The 22,817-nt window shown below is 38.0% G+C and overlaps 1 protein-coding gene across 5 annotated transcripts; it reads right to left on the reverse strand.

Moving 5' to 3' along the window:
- Positions 1-308: 308 nt before the first annotated feature.
- On the reverse strand, positions 309-22,704 carry CLK4 (CDC like kinase 4). 5 transcript variants are annotated; one of them, XM_007524321.3, is made up of 13 exons: positions 22,544-22,704; positions 17,242-17,402; positions 12,587-12,806; positions 11,448-11,538; positions 10,996-11,062; positions 6,921-7,037; positions 6,664-6,830; positions 6,378-6,472; positions 6,011-6,140; positions 5,139-5,221; positions 2,290-2,369; positions 1,198-1,288; positions 309-1,081 (listed from the first exon to the last, which is right to left on the reverse strand). In XM_007524321.3, the coding sequence occupies exons 2-13, from the start codon at positions 17,400-17,402 to the stop codon at positions 941-943; spliced, it is 1,443 nt and encodes a 480-aa protein (XP_007524383.1). In that variant the 5' UTR covers positions 22,544-22,704; the 3' UTR covers positions 309-940. The 5 variants fall into 5 exon arrangements, with proteins under 5 accessions (XP_007524383.1, XP_016044144.1, XP_016044145.1 ...); XM_016188658.2 differs by having other exon boundaries at positions 22,532-22,679; XM_016188659.2 differs by lacking the exon at positions 22,544-22,704 and adding an exon at positions 14,071-14,129 and having other exon boundaries at positions 17,242-17,381.
- Between the last annotated feature and the right edge of the window lie 113 nt (positions 22,705-22,817).

Consider the following 22,817-nt stretch of genomic DNA (forward strand, 5'->3'; position numbering starts at 1 on the left):
GCAAAAAAAAAGTTCACTTATGCTAACCAACAGGATTTTGAAATGCCTGTAGGTACCCCCCCAATTGTTTTGAATTAGATTGTTCTTTTTCTCCAGTAAAGTGTAATACACAAATTGCATAATAACCTTGATAGGCTGAGACTTAAGCATTTACTTCATAAGGAAACAAGTGTTAAAAATGGTATCAAGACTCTTCAAAACTTGGCATCAAAACAGCTTAGTTGTTGGAATTCCTATTTCTCTGTGAGTCACTATATAAACAGTCCTTGGAAAACAGTACTTTGCAGTAAGACCTTTTAACTGAAATCAACTACATATGCATTTTTATTAAAGAGCCTGTCACTATGGACAAACCAGTATCATTCTGTGAATAATTTTCACCAATGACACCAATTCAATGAGACAACACAGTAGTTACAATTTAATGAAATTCTACTAGTATTTCCTGTGGTTCCAATACTTCCCTACTTAGAGTTGGAAAACTTATTCCTCTATTACAGAAAAACAACCCTTTAAAATTAAGAAATGTTCTGAATTTGAGGTATGTAGAGAATATTTAATTAAGAAGAAAGTAATCAGGGTTTCTTTTTTCTTCAAAAAAAGGAAAAAAGAGTAAGAAAAAAAGATCACGCCAGAGTCAACTTTCATGTACAAAATACACTATCACATTTATCACTGAACACAATATTCAAAAGTTCTTTAAAAATCGTAATCAATCTCAAAAAGAAAAATTAGTTTTAAGCTTCATATTCCACTCATTATTTAGACCATACCTGCTTAACAAGATAATCATTACTACTGATATAAAACATACAGTATTTACACTTACTGTACAAAATAATTTAATGCTTACAAAAATATTAGAATATTCAGAATTGACTGACACAGTCTTAAGTAACGTCTTCTAGAGAAGTATACAGCAAGACCACTGATTTCTATTTCATTTCTTTTTTAATAAGTCAAAGAAAGGATGCTGCAAAGCTTCATCCAAGGTAATTCTTTTCACTGGATCATACTCTAACATTCTTCGAACCAAGTCAAACAGTTTCTCGTGTTCTTCATCATGACAAAGCATAAATTCCTGGGAGGGGAAAAAATTTTTTTTGTTTGTTTCAGAAAGATACATTTAAAAAGTCAAGACTAAAAACTCCCCTTTAACCATTAGTTTTTTTTTGGGGGGGGTTGGGGGTATTTTACCTTTAATGGTTTGCAGCGTCTCCTAACATAACGACCAGCAGAACTATGTTCATCCCAATCTAGCTGATTATGGTGAAAATACTTGCGCTTTCTACAGGAAAAAAAAATGACTTAGTATTAAAAGAAAAAAAAGTAAAACATGTTTAGCCAGACTCTTCTATATGGAAATAATACATGAAAGTATAAGGGTGAATATCTATCTATATCTATATATCTATACACACACACAATTTTTTTAAATATCAGAGACAATTACAGTTTAGGTACTTTATACTTAATTTTGCACTCACTGAGATTTTAATAACCCTCCTCCCAGTTGTTCCTAAATATCATCAAATGTCAGTTTCAAAAAGAAGTGCCTGAATCCATTCTTGTACTTTCTGAATTCACTAAGTCTGAAATAGGGACTAAAAATCTTTAGACAATTCCCTGGTAACTCTAAGAAAATTTTGTTTAGATACCACTAGAGTTTCTTTTCCAAAGACAAAAAGGTAGCTAGCAACAATAAGGCACTCAAATTTAGACTGATATGACAACAAACCAAGATCACTTTATTACTCTATTATTCTTTTATCAACTTAGGGAAATATTTATGTAGAGGTTAATGTCAATGCAAAAAAAAAAAAGTTACCCAATCACAAAGGAAACATACTTTTTAAAATTTGATACTCAAAAAAAAACACCAACAACAAAAAGGAAAACCAACCCTCCTGCTCAATCGCCTTTTTTTTTTTGCACCTCCAGGGCTATTGCTGGGTTCCATGCCTGCACTATTAATCCACTGCTCCTGATGGTCATACCCCCTCCCCCCATTTTGTTGTTGTTGGATAGGACAGAGAAAAATTGAGAGAGGAGAGAATGCTTGCAAAGAGACCCCTTTGCAGGTAGGGAGCCAAGGGCTCTAACTGGGATCCTTATGCGAATCCTTGTGCTTTGTGCCATGTGCACTTGCTTAACCTGGTGTGCCACCACGAGACCCTCTTCCCCTCAATCTTTAAAAAAGTGAAGTTCTTGGAAATAGCAACAACAAAGCTAAGTTTTCTACAGTTTGAATACAGGTAATATAGCACACACCCAATAAAGAAAGCATACCTTGTTTTCTGAATCATGTGTGTTGGTATGGGTCCTAATATTCGTTCCATCATTGCCAGATGCTCTTTACTATCATGAGTCTGAAAACATAGAAGGAAGTTTAGCCCTTTACATTTCACACACAATAAAGAAAACACATGAAAACAGATTTAATGTAAGTGGACTAGACAGTCACAGCATTTACACTACCTTAGCCTTCAAAGATGGCACAACACTACATATTGTATGATGCAACCCTAAAATTTAAAGGTTTTCCAAAGTGGATCAAAGTTAAGGGTGATTCTTATCAATTGTGCAACCCCCCACCACAGAGGAAAAGGGAGGAAGAGGGAGAAGAGATACACCACTCAAGTTTGTTAAGTTTCCCTTTGTATGGTGTTTGCAGACAGTAAGATAAAAATGTGCCCTCTACTGGTTGAGCTAGCCTCTGATCCTTTCTGTCCAGCTTTTCAAAGCAGGTTATCAGAGAGGGCAGTTTGCCAACCCTTGATCTGAAAAGCAGACCGATGTAATGCTTTCAAAATCTCCTAACACATTGTTTTCAAAATGCTAAGTGCTTAAATCATTACAGGAATAAAAATAGTAGTTGGAAGAGCATTTAGGAAATGAAATTCAAAAATATGTTAATCTGCATATCATTTAAGAACTCAAGAGTGGTTTACAATCACAAAATAATCTGAAGCATCTTACATTTGTAAGAATGAAAAATTATGCATGCTACATAACTTTTTCTTGAAACTATAGCTTACCACCAAAAACCAGACACTGCAGATTACAGACTGATCTATAAAACTAAGAATATTCCTAACAGCATCTCCAGGATTAGAAAGAAGTCTGGTGAGGTGCCACATAAACAGTGACCCCTCCACACAATCCATTCTGTAACAAACACAGAATTGACTTCACCTCACAGCTTCCTCTTTACCTTGCACTACAGTGAGTTCAAATGACCCATAACAGTATGAGTCAGGATCTCCCAAAAACCAACCACAAAACAGGACATCATAGCTTGACCCCATTATAACCTTACTAAAAAGTTCATCAATGACTGCACCGTTGAAAACTATTCCCAATTTTCATGGCTTTCAGTTTTCTAATGTAAATAAAATTAAAACAGAAAAAAGCAAAAACTTAAGGTCTATTTATTTTGCCAAGCAAGGATTTTTATTTAAAAAAAGAAAAGGACTGGGGCCAGGTGGTGGTTGAGCACACATCTTACAATGCGCAAAGATCTGGGTTCAAGCCACCCAGACCCACCTGTAGGGAGAAAACTTTCCAAGTGGTGAAGCAGTGCTACAAGGTCTCTTTCTCCCTCTTTATCTCCCCCTTCCCTCTTGATTTCTGGCTGTCTATCCAATAAATAAAAATAAATTAAGGACAAGCTTTGTCTAATCATCATCATCATCATCATAGGACTGGGTTGGGAAGATAACATATGGTTACGCAAGAAGACCTTTCCTCCCAAGACTCTGAAGCCCCAGGTTCAACTTCCCACACAACAAACCAGGGTGAAGCAGTGCTCTGGTCTCTCTGTAGCTTTCTCTCATTATAATAAAGTAAAAAAAAAAAAAAAAAAATTTTTTAAAAAGAGCTATAGTCATTTCATAACAAGGAGATAATTTTTAAAAAAAGTGGACAGTCTCTAAATAAACACTAGAATACCAGCAAGTCTACAAATCTTCTCTTTTGGACCAGTTTATATTTAGAAACTACTGACTACTAAAATCACCAGGGCTGAGTGATGGTGCACCCAGCAGAGTACACATTACAATGTGCAATGACTAGGGTTCAAGGTCTTAATCCCCACCCTCAAGGGGGTAAACTTCACAAGTGAAGAAGAGCTGTAGGCATCTGTCTTATATTGCTTCCTCTTCTCAACCTCTATCCAAAAAAAAAAAATTCATTAATGCTCTAGTGAAAAACCCAAGAGTAAAGACCATTTTCCCATTCATCCCAAGATAGCACTGTTTATTCTTTCCTGAATATAGTATGGTGTTTTATACTTCTAAAAATTTATAGATATAACTTCTTTATCTTGATGTAGTTCCAAAAAGCTACTATTCCTTCTATAAATGGATCAAACTCCCTACGTCCCCTTTTCAGTGATGCCATCTGAAAGGAACTATTCATTTTCTGAGGTTCCAATATACTTTCTACATTGTTCCATTACACATATACCACAATATACTAACACATCTCCCCAATAGTTATCTTACATGACTTTCCTGAGGACAGAAATGTTCTTTACATCTTGATACAGATACACTTAGTGACTACAACTTTTCTTTCTTTCCTCTTTTTTAAGATTTTTAAATTTATTTATGAGAAAGATAGGGGGGAGGGAGAGAGAGAGAGAGAGAGAACACGAGAACACATCACTCTGGTACATGTGCTGCTGGGGACTGAACTCAGGACCTCAAGCTTGAGAGGCCACCTACCGGACCACATGACAACAACTTTCTATTCCTGCATTCTGTTATAAAAAGAAGCAAGTGATTTGTTCCTGACTATAGGGACAGTCAACATAAATAGAACAGAACTAAAACTGGCCACAGTTTATGAATGAGCTCCAAAGTAAAAATATGGAATGGACAATATAACTGTTTTAAGAACTCTATTCCGAGAAAATCACTCGATTATTTTAGAGATCATAAAAGTAGCTGATTGATAGACTGCACAACACCTTCTATGTGTGAGACCTTGTGTTTGATTCTTGGTAGCACAAAGCAACAAGAAATAAAAAAAACAGAAACTCATATATGGCACAACAGTATCCTGGGTATGTTTGTCTTTCTCACACACAGTCATTCAACTAAGGCTTCAGAAAAGTCTTTAATATAAATACATACCTGAAAGACTGTGAAACCAAGGTAGTATTCAATAAGAATACAACCGATGCTCCAAACATCACAAGGCTGAGACCAACCTAAAGCTATTTAAAAATAAAAACTTTACTATGCAACACTTTGTTAACAACTAAATTCTTCCCTATATGGGTAATCTTTGCAGTCCATTTTAGAGAATGTGATTTAAATTTAGTTTACTTTCTTATGTCAAGAGCCATTCAATAGTCTCACAGTTCTCCTTTGTCTTTATATTAATTACTATACTTTAACCTGAGAGACATTTTATACACAAGAGGAACTAGAGTAAATAATTTCCAGGCATAACTTTCAATTTATGTAAATATTCCAGTCCTGAATTGCTTGTGAAATGGGGAGCATTATTATAATCAATTTCCTACACTCATTCCTTTTTCCCTTTCTGTAGCCCTGACTTCAACCACAAATACATTTGAGAAAGCTATCACAAAGCAATTCCTTTCAAACCATACCAAGTAATAACTATTATCCCTCTCATTAATGACAAGCTGTATACCTTTGCTCTCCCATGCAGAAAACACTAATCACATGTGGCTAGTTAAGTCTACAAATTTAATATAAAATTTAAAATTCAATAGCTCAATTACAGTAAGTACACAATGTCTGGCATATGTCTAATGACTGACATATTGAACAGTATAGTTAAGAGAACATTTTTGGTACTACGGAAAATCTTGATATTTTGTCCCTTTACCACTCTACAATTCTTAGGTAAACCTGAGCTTGTTTTCATATTTCTTTATGTTAAAATAAAAATTTCCTCCCCTACCTTCTCAATAAAAACTAGAGAATAAAAATACTCTTTAATTACAGTATCATCAAATTTGGTGTCTACTTACCCAAAATGACCTCTGGAGCTCTGTAATGCCGAGTAGATACCAAGGTACTATGATGTTCATCGTCGTATGTTGCACTTCCAAAGTCAACAACTTTGATATCTGTATTTTTCAGTGTGCGTTCATCACGTTTCTAGAGATACAATTGAGTAGACACAAAGATCAACATGTGAACTATTTTTAATATTACTCAAAGAGCTGCACATGAATTATCTTTATTTTAATAAGGACTCATCAGAAAGGTAAAGGATTAGCCCTTTTCAGTTAACTATCAGAATACAGTGAGTTTCAGAAGTGTAATTCCTTATCAAAGAATCTCCTAGATAATTTTAAAGATAACCACAAAAACTAAAACAAGCCTTTAACTTACCATTTTAGAATTATATTTGACTACATAGTCAGACTTGACAAATAAAATATTTTCAGGCTTCAGATCTGTATGGGTTAACTTATTATGATGCAAAACTACAAGAGAACAAAAAATATATTAGTTGCACTTATATAGTTTGGGGTAGGGTACGATAAACTGGGAATAGGGAATCAAGTGGAATTCTACTTTTACCTGCACTATGCAAATTTTTAGTGCCAATGTGTTTGTATAGTATTTAATAAAAACAAAGTTTCTGATGTTTAAAGATTTACCAAAATATACTTACAATTTATTGATTGGCAGATTTGATATGCCATCTGCCTGATGTGGTCAATTTGAAATGGCAAAAAGCTATTTTCTTTAATGAAATCATAGGTACTGAGTCCCAGAAGTTCAAACACAATACAAACATGACCGTGGTGATCAAACCATTCTAGCATCTGGACACATCGGCTAAAGTAGATCAGAATAAAAATAATTCAATTTACAGAATTCTAATTATTTCCTGTAACATGAATGGGTCATAATTCAAAATGTACTTACAAGACACTATTGGGATCAGTACTATTTAAGTGCTCCAATACTTGGATTTCTGAACGAGCTGCTTCACGGTATCGACCTACATTTTTTACTATTTTCACTGCTACATGCATGCCATCCCTTTAAAACAAAATTATAAAAATGGTAAGTAGGCAGAAATGGGATCATTATCCTCTAAAGCATAATCTTGGCCAAAAAAATACCAACTATGCTATTTTTCCAAAATAATCTTTCAGGACTTACTATATCAGATTCTTAACATCTTGACAAAACATACCTTATACAGAGCAATGAATCCCTTAATACTTATGAACTTAGTGCTTGCTTCCAGAATTCAAAACTCATTTAGACTTTATATATTAGCTTTTTTTTTTTTTTATGTGAAAGAGTCTGTTGTGGATAAAGGCACTCATTCATTCTACAGACTAGACCCACCCCATTACCATAACACACAGGTGTCAGCCATGAAAAGACAAGGCTTTTCTCTGTGCACCTCAATGTCTTATGTCAAAGACAGATGTGAATGATTAAGTTTACTAATTCTTAGTATGAGATACAGAATAGAGAAGGGAAAGTCTAACCATCAGGGAGATAAAGAAGCCAGACTTCAGAAGAGGTAACATACACTTGGCAGGTGAGAGGAAAACAAACATTTAGCTAAGAGAGACATTATCAGTAAGTTATCAAACCAAAAAAGGGCTTATCACATTCACTGACACAAGCCAAGGAGCTTCTGTGGATGCCCAGATGGTGACTTTATAGGCAGAGCACACAATTTCTTTTAAATCGGATCTGTCTGAAATTAAGCCAGCATTCAAACTTTTTTTTTTTTTTTTTTACTATGGCCCTCCCACCTCCTCGTAATATATATTATCTCTCTAGTTGACATAAAGCCAATAAATTCCCCCAATAATGAGAAATCAACTATTTTGCTAAGTTTAATAATTTCTAGCTCATTATTTTAAAAAAGTCCCAGTGAAGTTAAGATAAGGAGTATTTTGATGATAATCTTTTATTAATGTCTGGTCTATCATCTCACCTTGGTAATAAAACTGCTGTGAAAAAAAAACCAAAAAACTCCTAACTTCACCTATTTACTTATATGACCAAGTTTTGTCAGTGGTAATAGCTTAAAAAAGGGGGGAGGGTACATTCTTATTGTTAATACACTAATATACATTTATCTATGGATACATGTGTTAATTTTTTAAAAGTCCCAACCACCCCAGTAAGGTATCATTTCCTATCAATTTTATGGTTTAAGTTTAATAAGCATTAAATTATGTGTAATAACTGTTAATGTGCTGAGGTCTAATGTATATTCAATTCCACTACTCCCTACATACTCTTCCCACACTTCAATTACAAATAGAAACAGATGGAGAAACACCACAGAACCATTTAACAGCTTGTAAACTTTCCCCTTGTCCATGATTCTCCCATGTGGTGCTAGAGGCTCAAACCCAGGTCTTCATATATAGTCAACTGTGATGTACTCTTAGTCCTGGAATGTCTTCATTAAACAGTCTTGGAATATCAAGAAACTGTAAAAGTATATTAATGGACAACTGATGAGATTCAAAGAGGGTCTGTATATCAGCTGGCCATTAAAAAAAACTGGGAATAATGGGAGTCGGGCTGTAGCGCAGCGGGTTAAGCGCAGGTTGAGCAAAGCACAAGGACCGGCATAAGGATCCCGGTTCGAACCCCAGCTCCCCACCTGCAGGGGAGTTGCTTCACAAGCGGTGAAGCAGGTCTGCAGGTGTCTAGCTTTCTCTCCTCCTCTCTGTCTTCCCCTCCTCTCTCCATTTCTCTCTGTCCTATCCAACAACGACAACAACAATAACTACAACAATAAAACAAGGGCAACAGAAGGGAATAAATAAATAAAATAAATAATAAAAAAAAAAGCTGTTAAAAAAAAAACCAAAAAAAAACACCTGGGAATAATATAGCTGTAACTAAAAAAAAAATAATGAGGGTAGTGTGGGTGGTGGCAGTGGATAAAGCACTGGGCTCTGAAGCATGAAGTCCAGAGTTCAATCCTCGGCAGCATATGCACCAGAGTGTTATCTGGTTCTCTCTCCCGCCTCCTTTCTTTCTTTCCTTTTTGTTGCCCTTGTTTTATTGTTATAGTTGTTACTGATGTCGTCGTTGGATAGAACACAGAAATGGAGAGAGGAGGGGAAGACTAAGGAGAGAGAAAGATAGACACACCTGCAGACCTTCTTCACCACCTGTGAAGTGACTCCCCTGCAGGTGGGGAGCCGGGGGCTTGAACTGGGCTCCTTACGCCAGTCCTTGCGCCATGTGCGCTTAACCTGCTGCACTACCGTCCGACTCCGTCCCCTCCTATCTTTATCATTAATAAATAAATAAAATCTTAAAAAATAAAATTCAGGATTTGGAGAACCTAGGAGGAGGATATATTATAATTTTGGAAATTATTTTAACAAATTTAAATCTAAATTATTTCAAGATTTCTTATGTATATGTTTAATTGCAAACATTAATGAGTATAAAAGGGGAGAGATGATAAATTATACATTTAATTTGATAGAACAGAGAAACTGAGGGTGAAGAGGAGACAAAGGAGAAAGAAAAAAGAAGGGGGGAAAGAAGGTAAGACAGACAGACAGACAGAGACAGAGACCTGCAACACTGCTTCACAGTTCATGAAACTTCCCCACTGCAGGTGGGGGACTGGGGGCTTGAACCCAGTTGTATGTGATAATGTGTGTGCTCAACTGGGTAAGCCACCACTTGGCTCCTGTTAAGATTATAATTTATGTTGACCTTGCATTACAGAAGAGGGGTGGAAAAAAAGAAGTGATAACTAAAGATATTGAGAGAAAGAGAGAGAGAGAGATCAAAGCACTGTTCAGTTCTGGCATATGTGGTGCTAGGATCAAGCCCGAGGCCTCAGGTATCCAAGTTATGCACTGTAGCACCGAGTTATATCTCAGTCTAGGAAAACATTGTTTATGGAACGTGGAAAAATGAACTTAAAGATGAAGCTTCTCCCTTGCAGGTTGGACCAGAGGCTTGAAGCCAGGTCTTTGTGCATAGTAAAGCATGCGCTCTGCAGGTGCAACTATCCCTTGGAACCCTCTCCACTTTTATATTCATTATTGTTTACAATAAGATGAAAATTAAATAAATCCTTCCCAATTATTGGGTCCTTGTGCACTGTAACATGTGTACTCAACCAGGTGCACTACCACCTGGCCCCCAACTATTTTATGATTAAAAAAGAGCCCCCCGCCCTCTTTTGGTAAATCACAAAAGAGAAGTCCAGAGGCAAATTTAGAGTCTGTTCTATAGGCTCTAAGTAATATAATTTCTAGGGGCTGGGGAGATAGCATAATGGTTATGTAAAAGACTTTCATGCTTGAGGCTCTGAAGTCCCAGGTTCAATCTCCAGCGCCATAAGCCAGAGTTAAGCAGTGCTCTGGCAAAAAAAAAAAAAAAAATTCCATAAACAATATAATTTCTTAATGGTTTCTAACATACAAATATTATCCTTTGGAAGCAGAGGGTTTTGTTTGTTTGTTTATTTTACCACCAAGGCTATCCCTGGGCCTCAGTACCTGCACAATTCCACTACATGGTCTGTTTTTTTCTTTTTGATGGGGGATGGGGAGGCAAGAGCATGAGTGCAAACAAACTCCATCTAAAAGAATTTACCAGCATTCTTGATCAAAATACAGGGTAAATTATACAATCAAGAAATTGCTATTATTTTTAATCTTTTGGTACTATCTTCATTTATTTATTAGATAGAGATAGTAACAAATTGAGAGGGAAGGGAGTGATAAGAGAGGAAAAGAGACAGAGACACCTCCAACACTGTTTCACCACTTGCAAGCTCTCCATCTCTTGAAGGGGCTTGAACCTGGGTCCTTGCACATTGTAAAATGCACTCAACCAGGTGAGTCACCATCCAGCTCCACAGTCAAGAAATTCTTAACACCTATACCTCCCAGAAAAACGTATGACTACCACTTAAAACATCAATCCTTTAAAATTATGGATCCTTTCCCACCAAGTGCTTGAAAAATCAAAGAAACCAACTTACATGCCATGATCAATGCACTCTACAACTTTGCCAAAGGCCCCTTCACCCAAAGTATCCACGATTTCATCTAAAGTGAAGGGAAAGAAAGAGATGTAAGCACCTGAGTACCTATCATCTGGTTATTCAAACAATGATTGCTTAAGTGTGGAATATTTTCACACAATCTCTAGCAAAGCATAACTAAGATTTCAGCACTCAAATTATCTTTCAGCTGCTACAAAACAATTAGATAGAGCTATCTTTCTTGCTCTAGTCTCAAATTCCATTGATTTTGGAACTTTAGAAATATTTAAATTCTATAGAAAAGAAGAAATACAAAACAACAACAAACAAACCCACAAAAAACAAAATAAAAGAGCAATGAAGAGTTCTTTAGCCCCCCGCTGACAAACTATTCTTAAAAAGATTATTCTGTCTGCAAAGTTTAAAAAGTGTTGAAAAATATTCTATACATCTTGCTCTTAGAACGTCTCCACTTTGACAGATCAGGTGACCCTCCTCATCATCCTCTATACTCCTGGATCTTTTCCTTCGGTGGCTCTTCTGGAACGGCAAGTGGGCAGCACCAAGATCGTCCAGCCAATCAATATATCAGAGTGAATTCAGGGCAGAATACGCAATTCATTCAGCGGGGAGATATTCAGGCATTCAGATAAGCACCAGGCCACGAACAGTTGGCAGGAGCAATTTCAAATTCAGTCCCCAGAAATTCACAGGGCACAGTTTATGTTACAGAAGAAAAACATGGCAAGGAACAGATTTTCAGATAAGATACTTAAAGTAGCAATAGAAAAAAAACAACACAATTGTCTCTTTAAAATACTGATTTAACTGAAGTCTGAAACTTAAAGAATGCAATGTCATGATCTATTAAGTTCTTGCTATAAAATATATGCCGTGAGTTGAGATGACTAGTTTGTCAGAAATATGTTTTTCAATGCTAACATTAGCTAAGGTTGCTCAATACTTTATACGTGTTTAGCAGAGAGAACACCAAAGGCTATTTCAATATTCAATCAAATCTAGTTCTACTAAAAAAATGCCAAAAACCTTGGGGATGAAAGCAATCCAAAGTTTAATGATCAAACAGGTAAAGATCTGTAAAAAAAAATAAAAAAAGGGAGGGGGCACGACAAAGATTTCTGGATAATGCTTGACACCATCACCTATTCTGAGAACTTTGAGGTTCTAGTTTCAGGCAGTGATGTACCACATGCTATGGGGCCAAGTCAAGTTAACATTTTATATTTGCGTGGAAGTACCAGGAAATGGGTTTAATAATAAAAAAGTGATATTAAAAAAACAGTAAGATGGGTGTATTATCTTTTTGTAAGGTTATATTACAAAGAAAAAATTAATATCATAATCAAGAAAATCATGATTTGGTCTGTAGAAATTGAATAAATGTGGGCAAATGAGGAATAGCTAGTAAATACAGATTAGCTATGAGAATTCAGAAGTTTCAAGATTCAAGTAAATAAGCACAATTATACTACATCCAAAGGGTATTATAAACTTTGTCAAACTTAGGAGTTCATTAAGAGATTTTACACAAATAGGTATCCACCCAAAGTAACAAACTCAATCATACCGAATGTGACTGATGGCTTGAACAGTGTCTGTTATGCTTCCGTTTAGGACTGCTTCTCCTACTTCGAACTGAAGATTTACTGCAGTGGATTCGATAACTTTCAACATCTCTGTGATAATGTCTAGGGACATATCCTTCGCAGTATTCATTTCTGTATTCATCAACGTATCTCCGATCCCGATAATCTCTCTCATTCAGGGACCTTGCTTCTAAATAATGACTGCAAACATATTAAAGGTTTTCAAATTATTCTCTTCATCCTAGAATAATGTGGTTCAAACCAAACGTTCTCTCAATAACTTATTTTTAAATGGCTAACTATAAAGAAAAAAAATTTGAACCGGTGAATTAAACTTTAATTTTACTTTAACCAACAAGTGGATTCAAATTTCTCCATTAGAGACACCTGTGAAGCCTTCATACAAGAAACAAAGCTAGAGTCAAATCAACTATGTTCAGTGTTCCTTCACCTTCAAGTTAAAATAAAAAAGTTGCAAAACTGCTCTTTTGAAATTCATCAGTGCTATGACATATGCACCTGTTTAACTTTCCTTTCCTCAGAGTCACACACAATCAAAAGCAGGCAAAACACAGAATTCCTTTCTCTTTTAATGTAAGTGGATTTTGGATATCCCTGGCACATATGGAATTCTATTAATTTTATTTTTATGAGAGATATAGGGAGAAAGATCAGAATACTGTTCAGCTGTGGTTTATGGTGGTGCTGGGGGCTGAAGTTGAGACCTCAGAGCTCCAGATATGTCTTCTGCATAACTATTATGCTGTTTCCTCAGCCCAGGAATTCTTTTATGAAAGATGTAGTAGAGTTGGAAAGAACAGTGATTATATTGTTGGAAAAATCACGATGCATTATTTGCATATAAAAATTGAAAAACACTATGGCTTTTCTGACAGCCCAATATTTTACTTCATCTTACATATGACTAAATTAAGATCTCTGGAAGAAAAATGATTTATAACATGTCTGTACTTTATAAACTCACTGAACTCACTACACAGGCCTATTTTGTCACACATTCTTATCCCATCTTTGCTGTGTTTTTAGCTTCCTCTTAGTCTTCTCAGAAAAAAACAATTTTTCAGAAGACTGCCCCATGTGCCAAAGACATCTAAAATATACTTCTCCCTCTGATGAGAAAGGGGCCTTAGAATTGCTTGCTTAGGTTTACAATAACCCCACCACCCTATTTTTTAATTCCCTGTCACTCCTACTTGCATGCACACACAAGAATTCTACATGGAACACAGCATCATCCAGTGCCATAATGCTTGACTTCTGAATCTATGTATCACTTTGAAACTGATGAAATACCCACAAGTGCATAAACAAAACTTGGCAAGAAATTTCACAGGTCAGAGACCTCAGGAAGTCAATGGATCTCAGTTTCCCAGTTAAGTAGCCTTGATCTGAGAGAAAGAGCAGGACAGATTCAATTGGCCCAGTTTCCCGTCCCCCTCTCTACCTGGGATGAGTGTCCTCTTCAACAGAGTGCGAAGCTTCAAGAGGGATGCACATGGAGCACTGAGGGAGAGAGGGGACACCTGCCCAGTCAGACAAATCAGCTAAAAGAATCCCAACAAGCAATGGAATGATAGATGTTGACTAGACTGTCCTCACCAACCCTTTTCTTTTCCCCAGAATATTGTCATTTTTTTCCCCCAGAAGGCTAGTTTAGGCAGAACAAAAAGAGAAGCATCTCTAAAACTGCCATTCCAACAGAGCTGGCATCAAATCCACACAGGAAAGATGCAGAAACCCACTTTCCCCTTCCCCAGTGTTACTCTGAAATTCTACACACTAGAGAAACAGCTCAGGACTCTAATCTAAGACTATGGGTCTAGGTCAGGTACCTGATCAGATAACCTTGATCTTTCAAAGGAAGATCTACAATACATCAGACTTGATTATTACCACTCATAAGAGCATCCTGTTTACATCTACAATGCATGTTTTCCATAAAAGTCCATAATCTATCAGAAAAAAAAAAATCACTAATATTCTTTAGCTGGAATAGTACATGCATGAAATTAGAACTTCTGTTAATTCATAAATAATCTATAGAGTAACAAACAGAGTGAGGATAAATTAAAGATTCCATCTCTAATAACCAAGGCACAGAATAAAAAAAAAAACTGTAAAGTCTATGGACAGAGAGGACAGAATGAACAAATTGATTCAACATCTAAAAATATTCACTGAGTGTCCAGTGAATATTTTGCTGTAGTTCTTTCAAAAACAGTAAAGACTAATGAGAGTGTGAACTTTTATTTTTATTTCCACACAGGTCCTGTGGAAGATAAAATAATATATAAGCAAAATCCCTAACAAATAATTAACAAATTTGAGATTAGTCACATAAAAATAAAACAGAACACTCAACAATATAGGATTATAAAGGGAGAAAGAAACTAAAGTACTTAAAATGGCCAGGGAAGACTTCATGAAAAGGAAAGAGTTGTTTCTTAAAAAAAAAGCAAATCAGAATCTAGACAAAAATAGAGTAGAAATTCCAGAGAAGGATATCAATATTACGAACTGACACAGAGTACTTTAAGCCACAATGACTTAGAAATGGGTTTATCTATGCATTACAGTAAACAGGAAGCAGGTAATCCCAGCGAAGAGCAACTTTCACATGGAGAATATAGGCAATGTAGATATACAGACCTCCCAAATCTTGTGTGCCAGGCTAAGGCTTTTAAGAGTACTTTTCAAGGTGTGCTCTTTTGTTTATTACATATAAAATTTATAATCATCTCTCCCTCATGCCCATCAGACTCACTCAAGTTTGATGACATACATTTAAACATACATCTAAGTTGACTCTATTCATACTAGAATTTGAGAATGTGAGACTTAATATGTTACAGGAAGACATTTTTATCTTAAAGGGTGATATTTAGATTCATAGTGTGTAGAGACACACCAGCAGGATACAACAAAAAGACACTCTGAATACATGAAAAGATACTGATATATAATAAAAAAACATTCTGTAAATCAGTAAGAAAACACTTCAGTAAGAGAAACTAGGCTAAAAATACCAAAACTATTCAACTAGTCAATATGCAGGTGAGCACTATCTTGGCATTTCAAACCATTAAAATGAAGGCGCATGTTGCAGGAGTATAGCTTAGTGCAAACTTTAAAAGTGTGAACTTATATAGTAACATTCATACTACAGCTCATACCCTGTGTGTTCCTTCTTAGAATCTGTTTTTAAAGACAAATGTTTATATAAAAATATTTAAATTAGAAATGATTTTACATTCAAATAATTGGGCACTAGCCAACCTGATTACCTTTACACTCATTCTGCTCAATATTTTCAGTACTTTTATTTGAAAAAATGTTCTATTAAAATGTTTTAATCTTAAAAAAAAGACTATTAGAAGATTCCAGGTTATGGAGAGCAATTATAACCAGATATCTTTGGTGTCAATATCAAAGAAGCTACTGGTCAGGTGATTAAAATGGACTCAGTAACAAGTTTATGTAGTTATTAACACAAATGAAATGTTATTTTAAATTAACTTCCCGTCTACACATACGTGTAACTAGCTTCTGAAATGCTTAATTTTATAATGTTAAGCCATGAAGCATTTGGTATTTATTAGCATGATGCAATTGTTACTCTATAGTATATTAATTAGCTCAGGCCACTGAAATCCTGGCCTCCCTTCCTTCCCCTATGACAGTGTGTGATGTGTCTACATTGACTACCAACAAGCTCACTGTTCTGCAAAATAAGTCTGTTTAGCATGGAGAAGGAAAAAAATTACATACTGTTTTTTAAAGTAACCCCAGCTGGCTAATTTAGAAAGCAATCTGGCAAACAGTCCCAATGGAACATCTGCACAAAACAAGGAGAAAACATACAACCAACAAAACAAATGAGAAAGGGAAGTTAATGGAAGACAGAGTGAAAGAAACTACACATTAGCCTTTCTTTACTCATCTAGAAACTTTAAAATCCCTTTAGTTCTATTTATTCCATTGGCTCCAAATTTTAAACTGATACAAATATAATAAAATAGGATAAATGCCATTACAAATATTTACTGAGGCACCCACCCTCCTAGATTACTGGCTACTGCCTGTACAAAGAGATTTTTTCTTATAACCAAAATTCTATCCCCTGGTCTTATCTGTAAACATAACATGTTGAATGAAGTGTAAGTGACTAATGCCAGGATGCTTTAACATTGACAAGTAGCACATACTATTTTTCTCATCTCCGTACCCCTCATTACCTCTCATCTATGGAATATTAAAATGAGCACCTCTAATATACACCCTCCTACAGTCAAGCTACAAGTGCTCACTGGGCATACCAAAGTCATTATCAACTTTTTGTGTGTCTCATCTCCCCAGCTACATTATTGGCAGCAGCTAGTACTCAACAAATTCTCACCACTCTAGGATAGAACATAGATGAGGCTAGGATCTTTTATTCACAAGCATAGCCTCAACACATATACAGTGTCTAGTCTGTAACAGGCATTCGACTAAAAAAAATTCTTTATAAACAGTGGCTGAATTACAAAATACTTTGATAGATGGAAGTTACAAATGCTAATGACAAATCATTAAAACTACATGTTAAAATGCTACTAGTTTAAGCATAATTTACCAATCAGATTCTTTAAAATGGTGATGTGGTTTACAATGCCTGTTCTCTTGTGTACTACTATGGGATCTCCTCTTCCGTTTATGACTTGCGCTGTAGCTTTCATGTCCCCAGCTTTCTCTATTATCCCAATCAGGACAATGAGTTCTTTTGGAATGCCGCATCTGTCAACAGAAATGGACAGTGAGTTGCTGAAATTAGAGATGTCATAGTTAATAAACACTTAACACAAGGGGTCATGCTCTTTTGGAATGCCGCATCTGTCAATAGAAATGGACAGTGAGTTGCTGAGATTAGAGATGGTCATATTTAATAAATAAAGTACACATTATTTAAATATAAACACCTAACACATGGGCGTCATGCAGGCTCTAAAATATTTTTATAAAGACATGGGACACTATTCTACTGGTATATCAACTGATTTTAAGTGGTATACAGTTCTACTATTAAATGCTGGACGACACTATGAGACCTTAATGCATTTTCTTTCACTGCATCTGGATAAACTCTCAGGTTGGTGTCTGTCTTCAACTAACATTTTAAAACAACTGACACTTTTAAAAAATATATTTTATCTGATAGAGGCAGAGAGAAGGAGCCACCCACAGCACTGTTTCAGCCCTTGTGAAGCTTTCCTCCCTGCAGGTGAACCCAAGTCCTTGCATATTGTAACATATGCTCTCCACTGGGTGCATCCATCACTGGGACCATATTTTATACTTAAAACTAGAGTGGGGGGGGGGTCAAGTTTGAGTCCTTTTGTAGATACAATCGAGACAGAAATCAATTATTTGGCACAGCTATATACAAGATACTGGGTACTATACAGCAAACCCTAACAAAAGGACTTTTCAAAGTTAACCCAATTACCAAATAATGTGATAACATTAACTATCCATTGTCTTTTTGAACCCTAAGACAGCAGGAACCTCACATCTCCACTATAGAGCCTGTATTTCCCCCAGTCCTGGAAACTTAGGATAGGACCCACTTTCCCACATGCCTCTCCCAATCCATATCAAATAATATTGCATCAGCTGATCGCAACCTAACCAACACAACGACTGCCACCTCAACATGCTTTAGCTCAGACTGTGTCCAGAGACTTCAGGTGTGGAATGACAACCCTTTAGCTTCATTACTCGGGTGAGACCTTTCCTTTCACGGTATTCTCTAATCCCATCCCACGTGGATCACTTTCTAACATAAAGTCCCAAAACCTAGATATAGACCAGTTTCTGTGAGAGAGAGCATATGTTCACACGTATCCATAAACTACTGCAAAATATATACCTGAAAGCAGAAGTACACTAGAGTTTGCAGTGAGTAACCCCCTAACACTTCCTCTCCACTATTCCAACCTTTGGGTCCATGATTGCTCAACAATTTGTTTGGCTTTGTATGTTAACTCTTTTCAGCCACCAGGTTCCAGATGCCATCAGGATGCCAGCCAGGCTTCCCTGGACTGAAGACCCCACCAATGTGTCCTGGAGCTCCGCTTCCCCAGAGACCCACCGTACTAGGGAAAGAGAGAGGCAGACTGGGAGTATGGACTGACCAGTCAACGTCCATGTTCAGCGGGGAAGCAATTACAGAAGCCAGACGCTCCACCTTCTGCAATCCATGATCCTGGGTCCATGCTCCCAGAGGGATAGAGAATGGGAAAGCTATCAGGGGAGGGGATGGGATATGGAGATTGGGTGGTGGGAATTGTGTGTAGTTGTACCTCTCCTACCCTATGGTTTTGTTAATTTATCCTTTCTTAAATAAAAAATAAATTAAAATAAAAAAAGAAATAAATTTTTTTAAGTTTTATTTTTATCATCACCACCTCTTTATGGTAAATAATCACTGATGCCTTAATTAAATTATAGTGCTTTGAGAATTTTAACTTTAAAATGTTAGTACCCTTAAAAGAGAAATATCCAGTGACACGTAGCTTTAGAAAAATACAATATAAGTAACTCAAGTCAGAGAAACACTTAGAAACAGTAAAGATGACTTTGTTGTAAAGGTAAAGTCATCACCAAAAGCTAAAAAGTTACTGAAAATATTCAGAGGAACGGAAGGGCAACAAAAAGACTATGAAGCAATTTTCTCTTCCCCAACAAGTTTATTTTCTCATCATATTGTAGTTATTCTTTGATATTAAAAGTTGATTTACAATACTACACAACACCCAGGAGTATACTTCATACATCAGAATAAGCATATATCACGGCTACTCCCACCACTGCCAAAGCTTTAGCACTACATACTACTGTCATGAGCCCCTTCCTCGTGCCTCCCTCCTTCCCCCTTGTTAAAATTACCATATAGCAATTCTTTTTTTTTTAATTGTTGTAATTAGTATTGTTGTCGTCGTTGTTGGATAGCACAGAGAGAAATGGAGAGAGGAGGGGAAGCCAGAGAGGGGAAGAGAAAGATAGAAGACACCTGCAGACATGTTTCAACCCTTGTGAAGCGATCTCCCTGCAGGTGGGGAGCCGGGGGCTTGAACTCGGATCCTTATGCCGGTCCTTTTGCTATGCGCCACCTGCGCTTAACCCACAGCGCTACCGCCCAACTCCCTTCAGCAATTCTTAAAATTAAAAATACTTATATAATTGACAGGACTCTGGGGCCAGGCAGTGGCATATTACAGTGTGATCCAAGCCCCTGGTCCCACCTGCAGGGGGGAAAGCTTCACCAATGAAGAAGCAGGGCTGCAGGTGTCTCTGTCTCTCTCCTCTACCTTCCCCCTCTCAATTTCTATCTTTATCCAGTAATAAAGTAAAATAAGGAACTGGGAGGCCTCTGAAGAGAGGGTGCATAGTGAGCCATCAGCACAGCATCTCCATTAGATGATGGTGGAAATTCCCTACTCCCTCTACCTCTGATATGGACTGTTCTCCCAGATTCAGTATCTGCACTCAAACTAGTAGTAAACTAATTTGCTTCTCCCTATCAATTCTTTCCAAAAAAGTTAAAATTATCATTTAAATTCAGAAAGGAGCTGGAACAAAAGGCATAAGGTGAGGTTAGTTAACCATTCAACTTAACCAAAATAGCTTTGTAACAATCAGACATTGAGGTAAAAAAATACATTAATTTCAAAAGGACTTTGAAATTAAAGTTTCAATTCTCCTAGGAGTTATTTCCCAAGAAAATATGTGCACACACACCATGCTCCAGGATCCTGATGCCTTTCAATATTTGTATCTTTCTGAGTTCTCTAATTCTAACTGGCCAGTAGGCATCCTTCTGATAAGGTAGCTTCTCTTAGCTTGCTCTAATAAAGGAAAAGAAGGCATTGACCAGGTCAAAACAAAAAACAAACAAACAACAACAACAAAAAACCCTCTAACACTCTCGTGATACTTTCTCAGTGAAAACTGATTAAGGGAGAATCTGATTTGATAGTCATTTCAAATTTTAAAAATCATTTTACTTTACTTTGGATAAAGAAGTTCTACCCAATGTGCCTGGCCACAGAGTCACTTCAATTACCTACACCACCAATTAACTTGAGGCAAAAAAGCCCCCAGAAGGGCCATAAAAATTACGTATTTTTAACAGGATTCTTCTGACATTTCAATGGCCAACAGTGTATTTTAACTACACTCGAAAATTTAAAAAATAGTCTGATCAGGGAGCCGGTGGGGCAGCGGGTTGTGGTGCAAAGCGCAAGGACCAGCATAAGGATCCCGGTTCTAGCCCCCGGCTCCCCACCTGCAGGGGAGTCGCTTCACAGGTGGTGAAGCAGGTCTGTAGGTGTCTGTCTTTCTCTCCCCCTGTCTTCCCCTCCTCTCTCCATTTCTCTCTGTCCTATCAAACAACGACGACATCAACAATAACCACAACAATAAAAATAAGGGCAACAAAAAGGAAATAAATATTTAAAAAAAAGTCTGATCAAGCTTTGTTAAATAAAATCACAACACACGACTTAAGATTATAACCTCCCACAATTATTCAAGTTCCACAAAAGATGTGCTTACTTTAATTTTCCCACCAGCTAGATCCTGCTCACCTCAGCAAGCCAGCATTCTCAAATAACCAGTGACTGACTTGCAAATGTTAAAGTAAGCTCCCTGACAGGCCCCCAAGATTTTATTTCTGTAGTCAAGTTCTCTAACTTAAAAAAATTATTAGAGACAGAGAAATTGAGAGGGGAAGGGGAGGCAGAGAGGGCAAGACAGACACCCGCAGCTCTACCTTCACCACTTGTGAAGCTTCCCTCCTGCAGGTGGGGGCCAGGGACTTGAACCCGGTTCCTTGTGCACTGTAATGTGTGTGCTCAACCAGGTGCACCACCGCCTGGCCCCTGAAGTTCTCGATTAATTCAGCTCTGCGGTCCCAGCTTCAATCAGTGCTCTGCTTTAAGGAGAGAGGGGAGAGAGAGGGGAGAGGGAGAGCGAGCGAGCGAGCACGAGCTCTCGCGAGAAGGAAAATCTCAATTCTACGAAACAAGATTCCTTCGATTAGACAATACACACCTCACCTAGAATTCTGACTCCGTAACTCATCAGCTAAGTCGCTTACAAGCCTTCGATAAGAACGATGACGTTTCGTTTAGACCCGTACTGGGAAAACCTGATTCTCTACTGCCCTTTAGTACACTTGTTTCTTTTTTAACCAGAGCCCTGCTCAGCTCTGACTTGTGGTGGTGCGGGGGGACTGAACCTGGGACTCTGGAGCCTCGGGCATGAGAGTCCCTTTGAATAACCATTATGCCATTTACCCCCGCCCCTCTACCTGCCAATTCTGGGCCAGGCATATGACTTCGAGGCCCGAGAAGGGGTTATGGTTGTGATCGGAGGGCTCCGGGACTGCAGGGAGCACAGCGGCCAAGCCAGGCTCGGTGGCCGGCTGCGTCAGGTGGAGGTGGGGCTGTTTCCTAAGGATCGGGTGAAGATAACTAGGACTTTTTATTTTATTTTATTTTTTCAGTAAACAAGGGTAAAGCGTTGTGGACGTGCGTGAAATGCATATCTGCGGCGCTGAGGATGCAACGCTCCACCTCAAGGAACCGGGGCCGGGCCCGGGGGGGGGGGAATGCATCGCCTCCCCATCGCCGCCTCACAAGCCACAGTTCAGCTCCCCACCTCCAGTTCAGGGACCCCGATGGGCTCTGGGGCGCCCTCCCTCACCTCCTGGAAGCCCCACGCGGCTGAGGCCCAGGGGCCCGGATCCCCGATCGCCCGAAACACCTGAGCACCCGCGGGGCTGCCGGAAGGAACCCTCGTCGCACGTTTCTCCGTCAGCCGCTGTCGAGGCCTCCGTGACTAGGAAACCATGGGCTACCCACCTGAAACCTTACCTCCGCAAAAGCAAAAGGCCTTCTGACCGAGAAAGGTCGTCGAATCGCCGTCTTCTCTCCCCAGCCGCTGCGACAAACACCCCACAAAATGGCGACAGCGCCGTCTCCCTACAACCCCCAGGCGGCCTCTAGCTCCACCCACACCGCGCGAACGCACCTGCGTCACAGAGCCCCCCCGCGCGCTTGACGCTCGGCGTGGGGGCGGGGTTCAGTGACGTCACGGGGCGTGTTCGACCCTCCAAACTGCGGCTGCGCTCTAGCTGCCTGGGGCGGG

Source organism: Erinaceus europaeus, chromosome 9 (assembly GCF_950295315.1).
Source record: "Erinaceus europaeus chromosome 9, mEriEur2.1, whole genome shotgun sequence".
NCBI classification, from domain to species: domain Eukaryota; kingdom Metazoa; phylum Chordata; class Mammalia; order Eulipotyphla; family Erinaceidae; genus Erinaceus; species Erinaceus europaeus.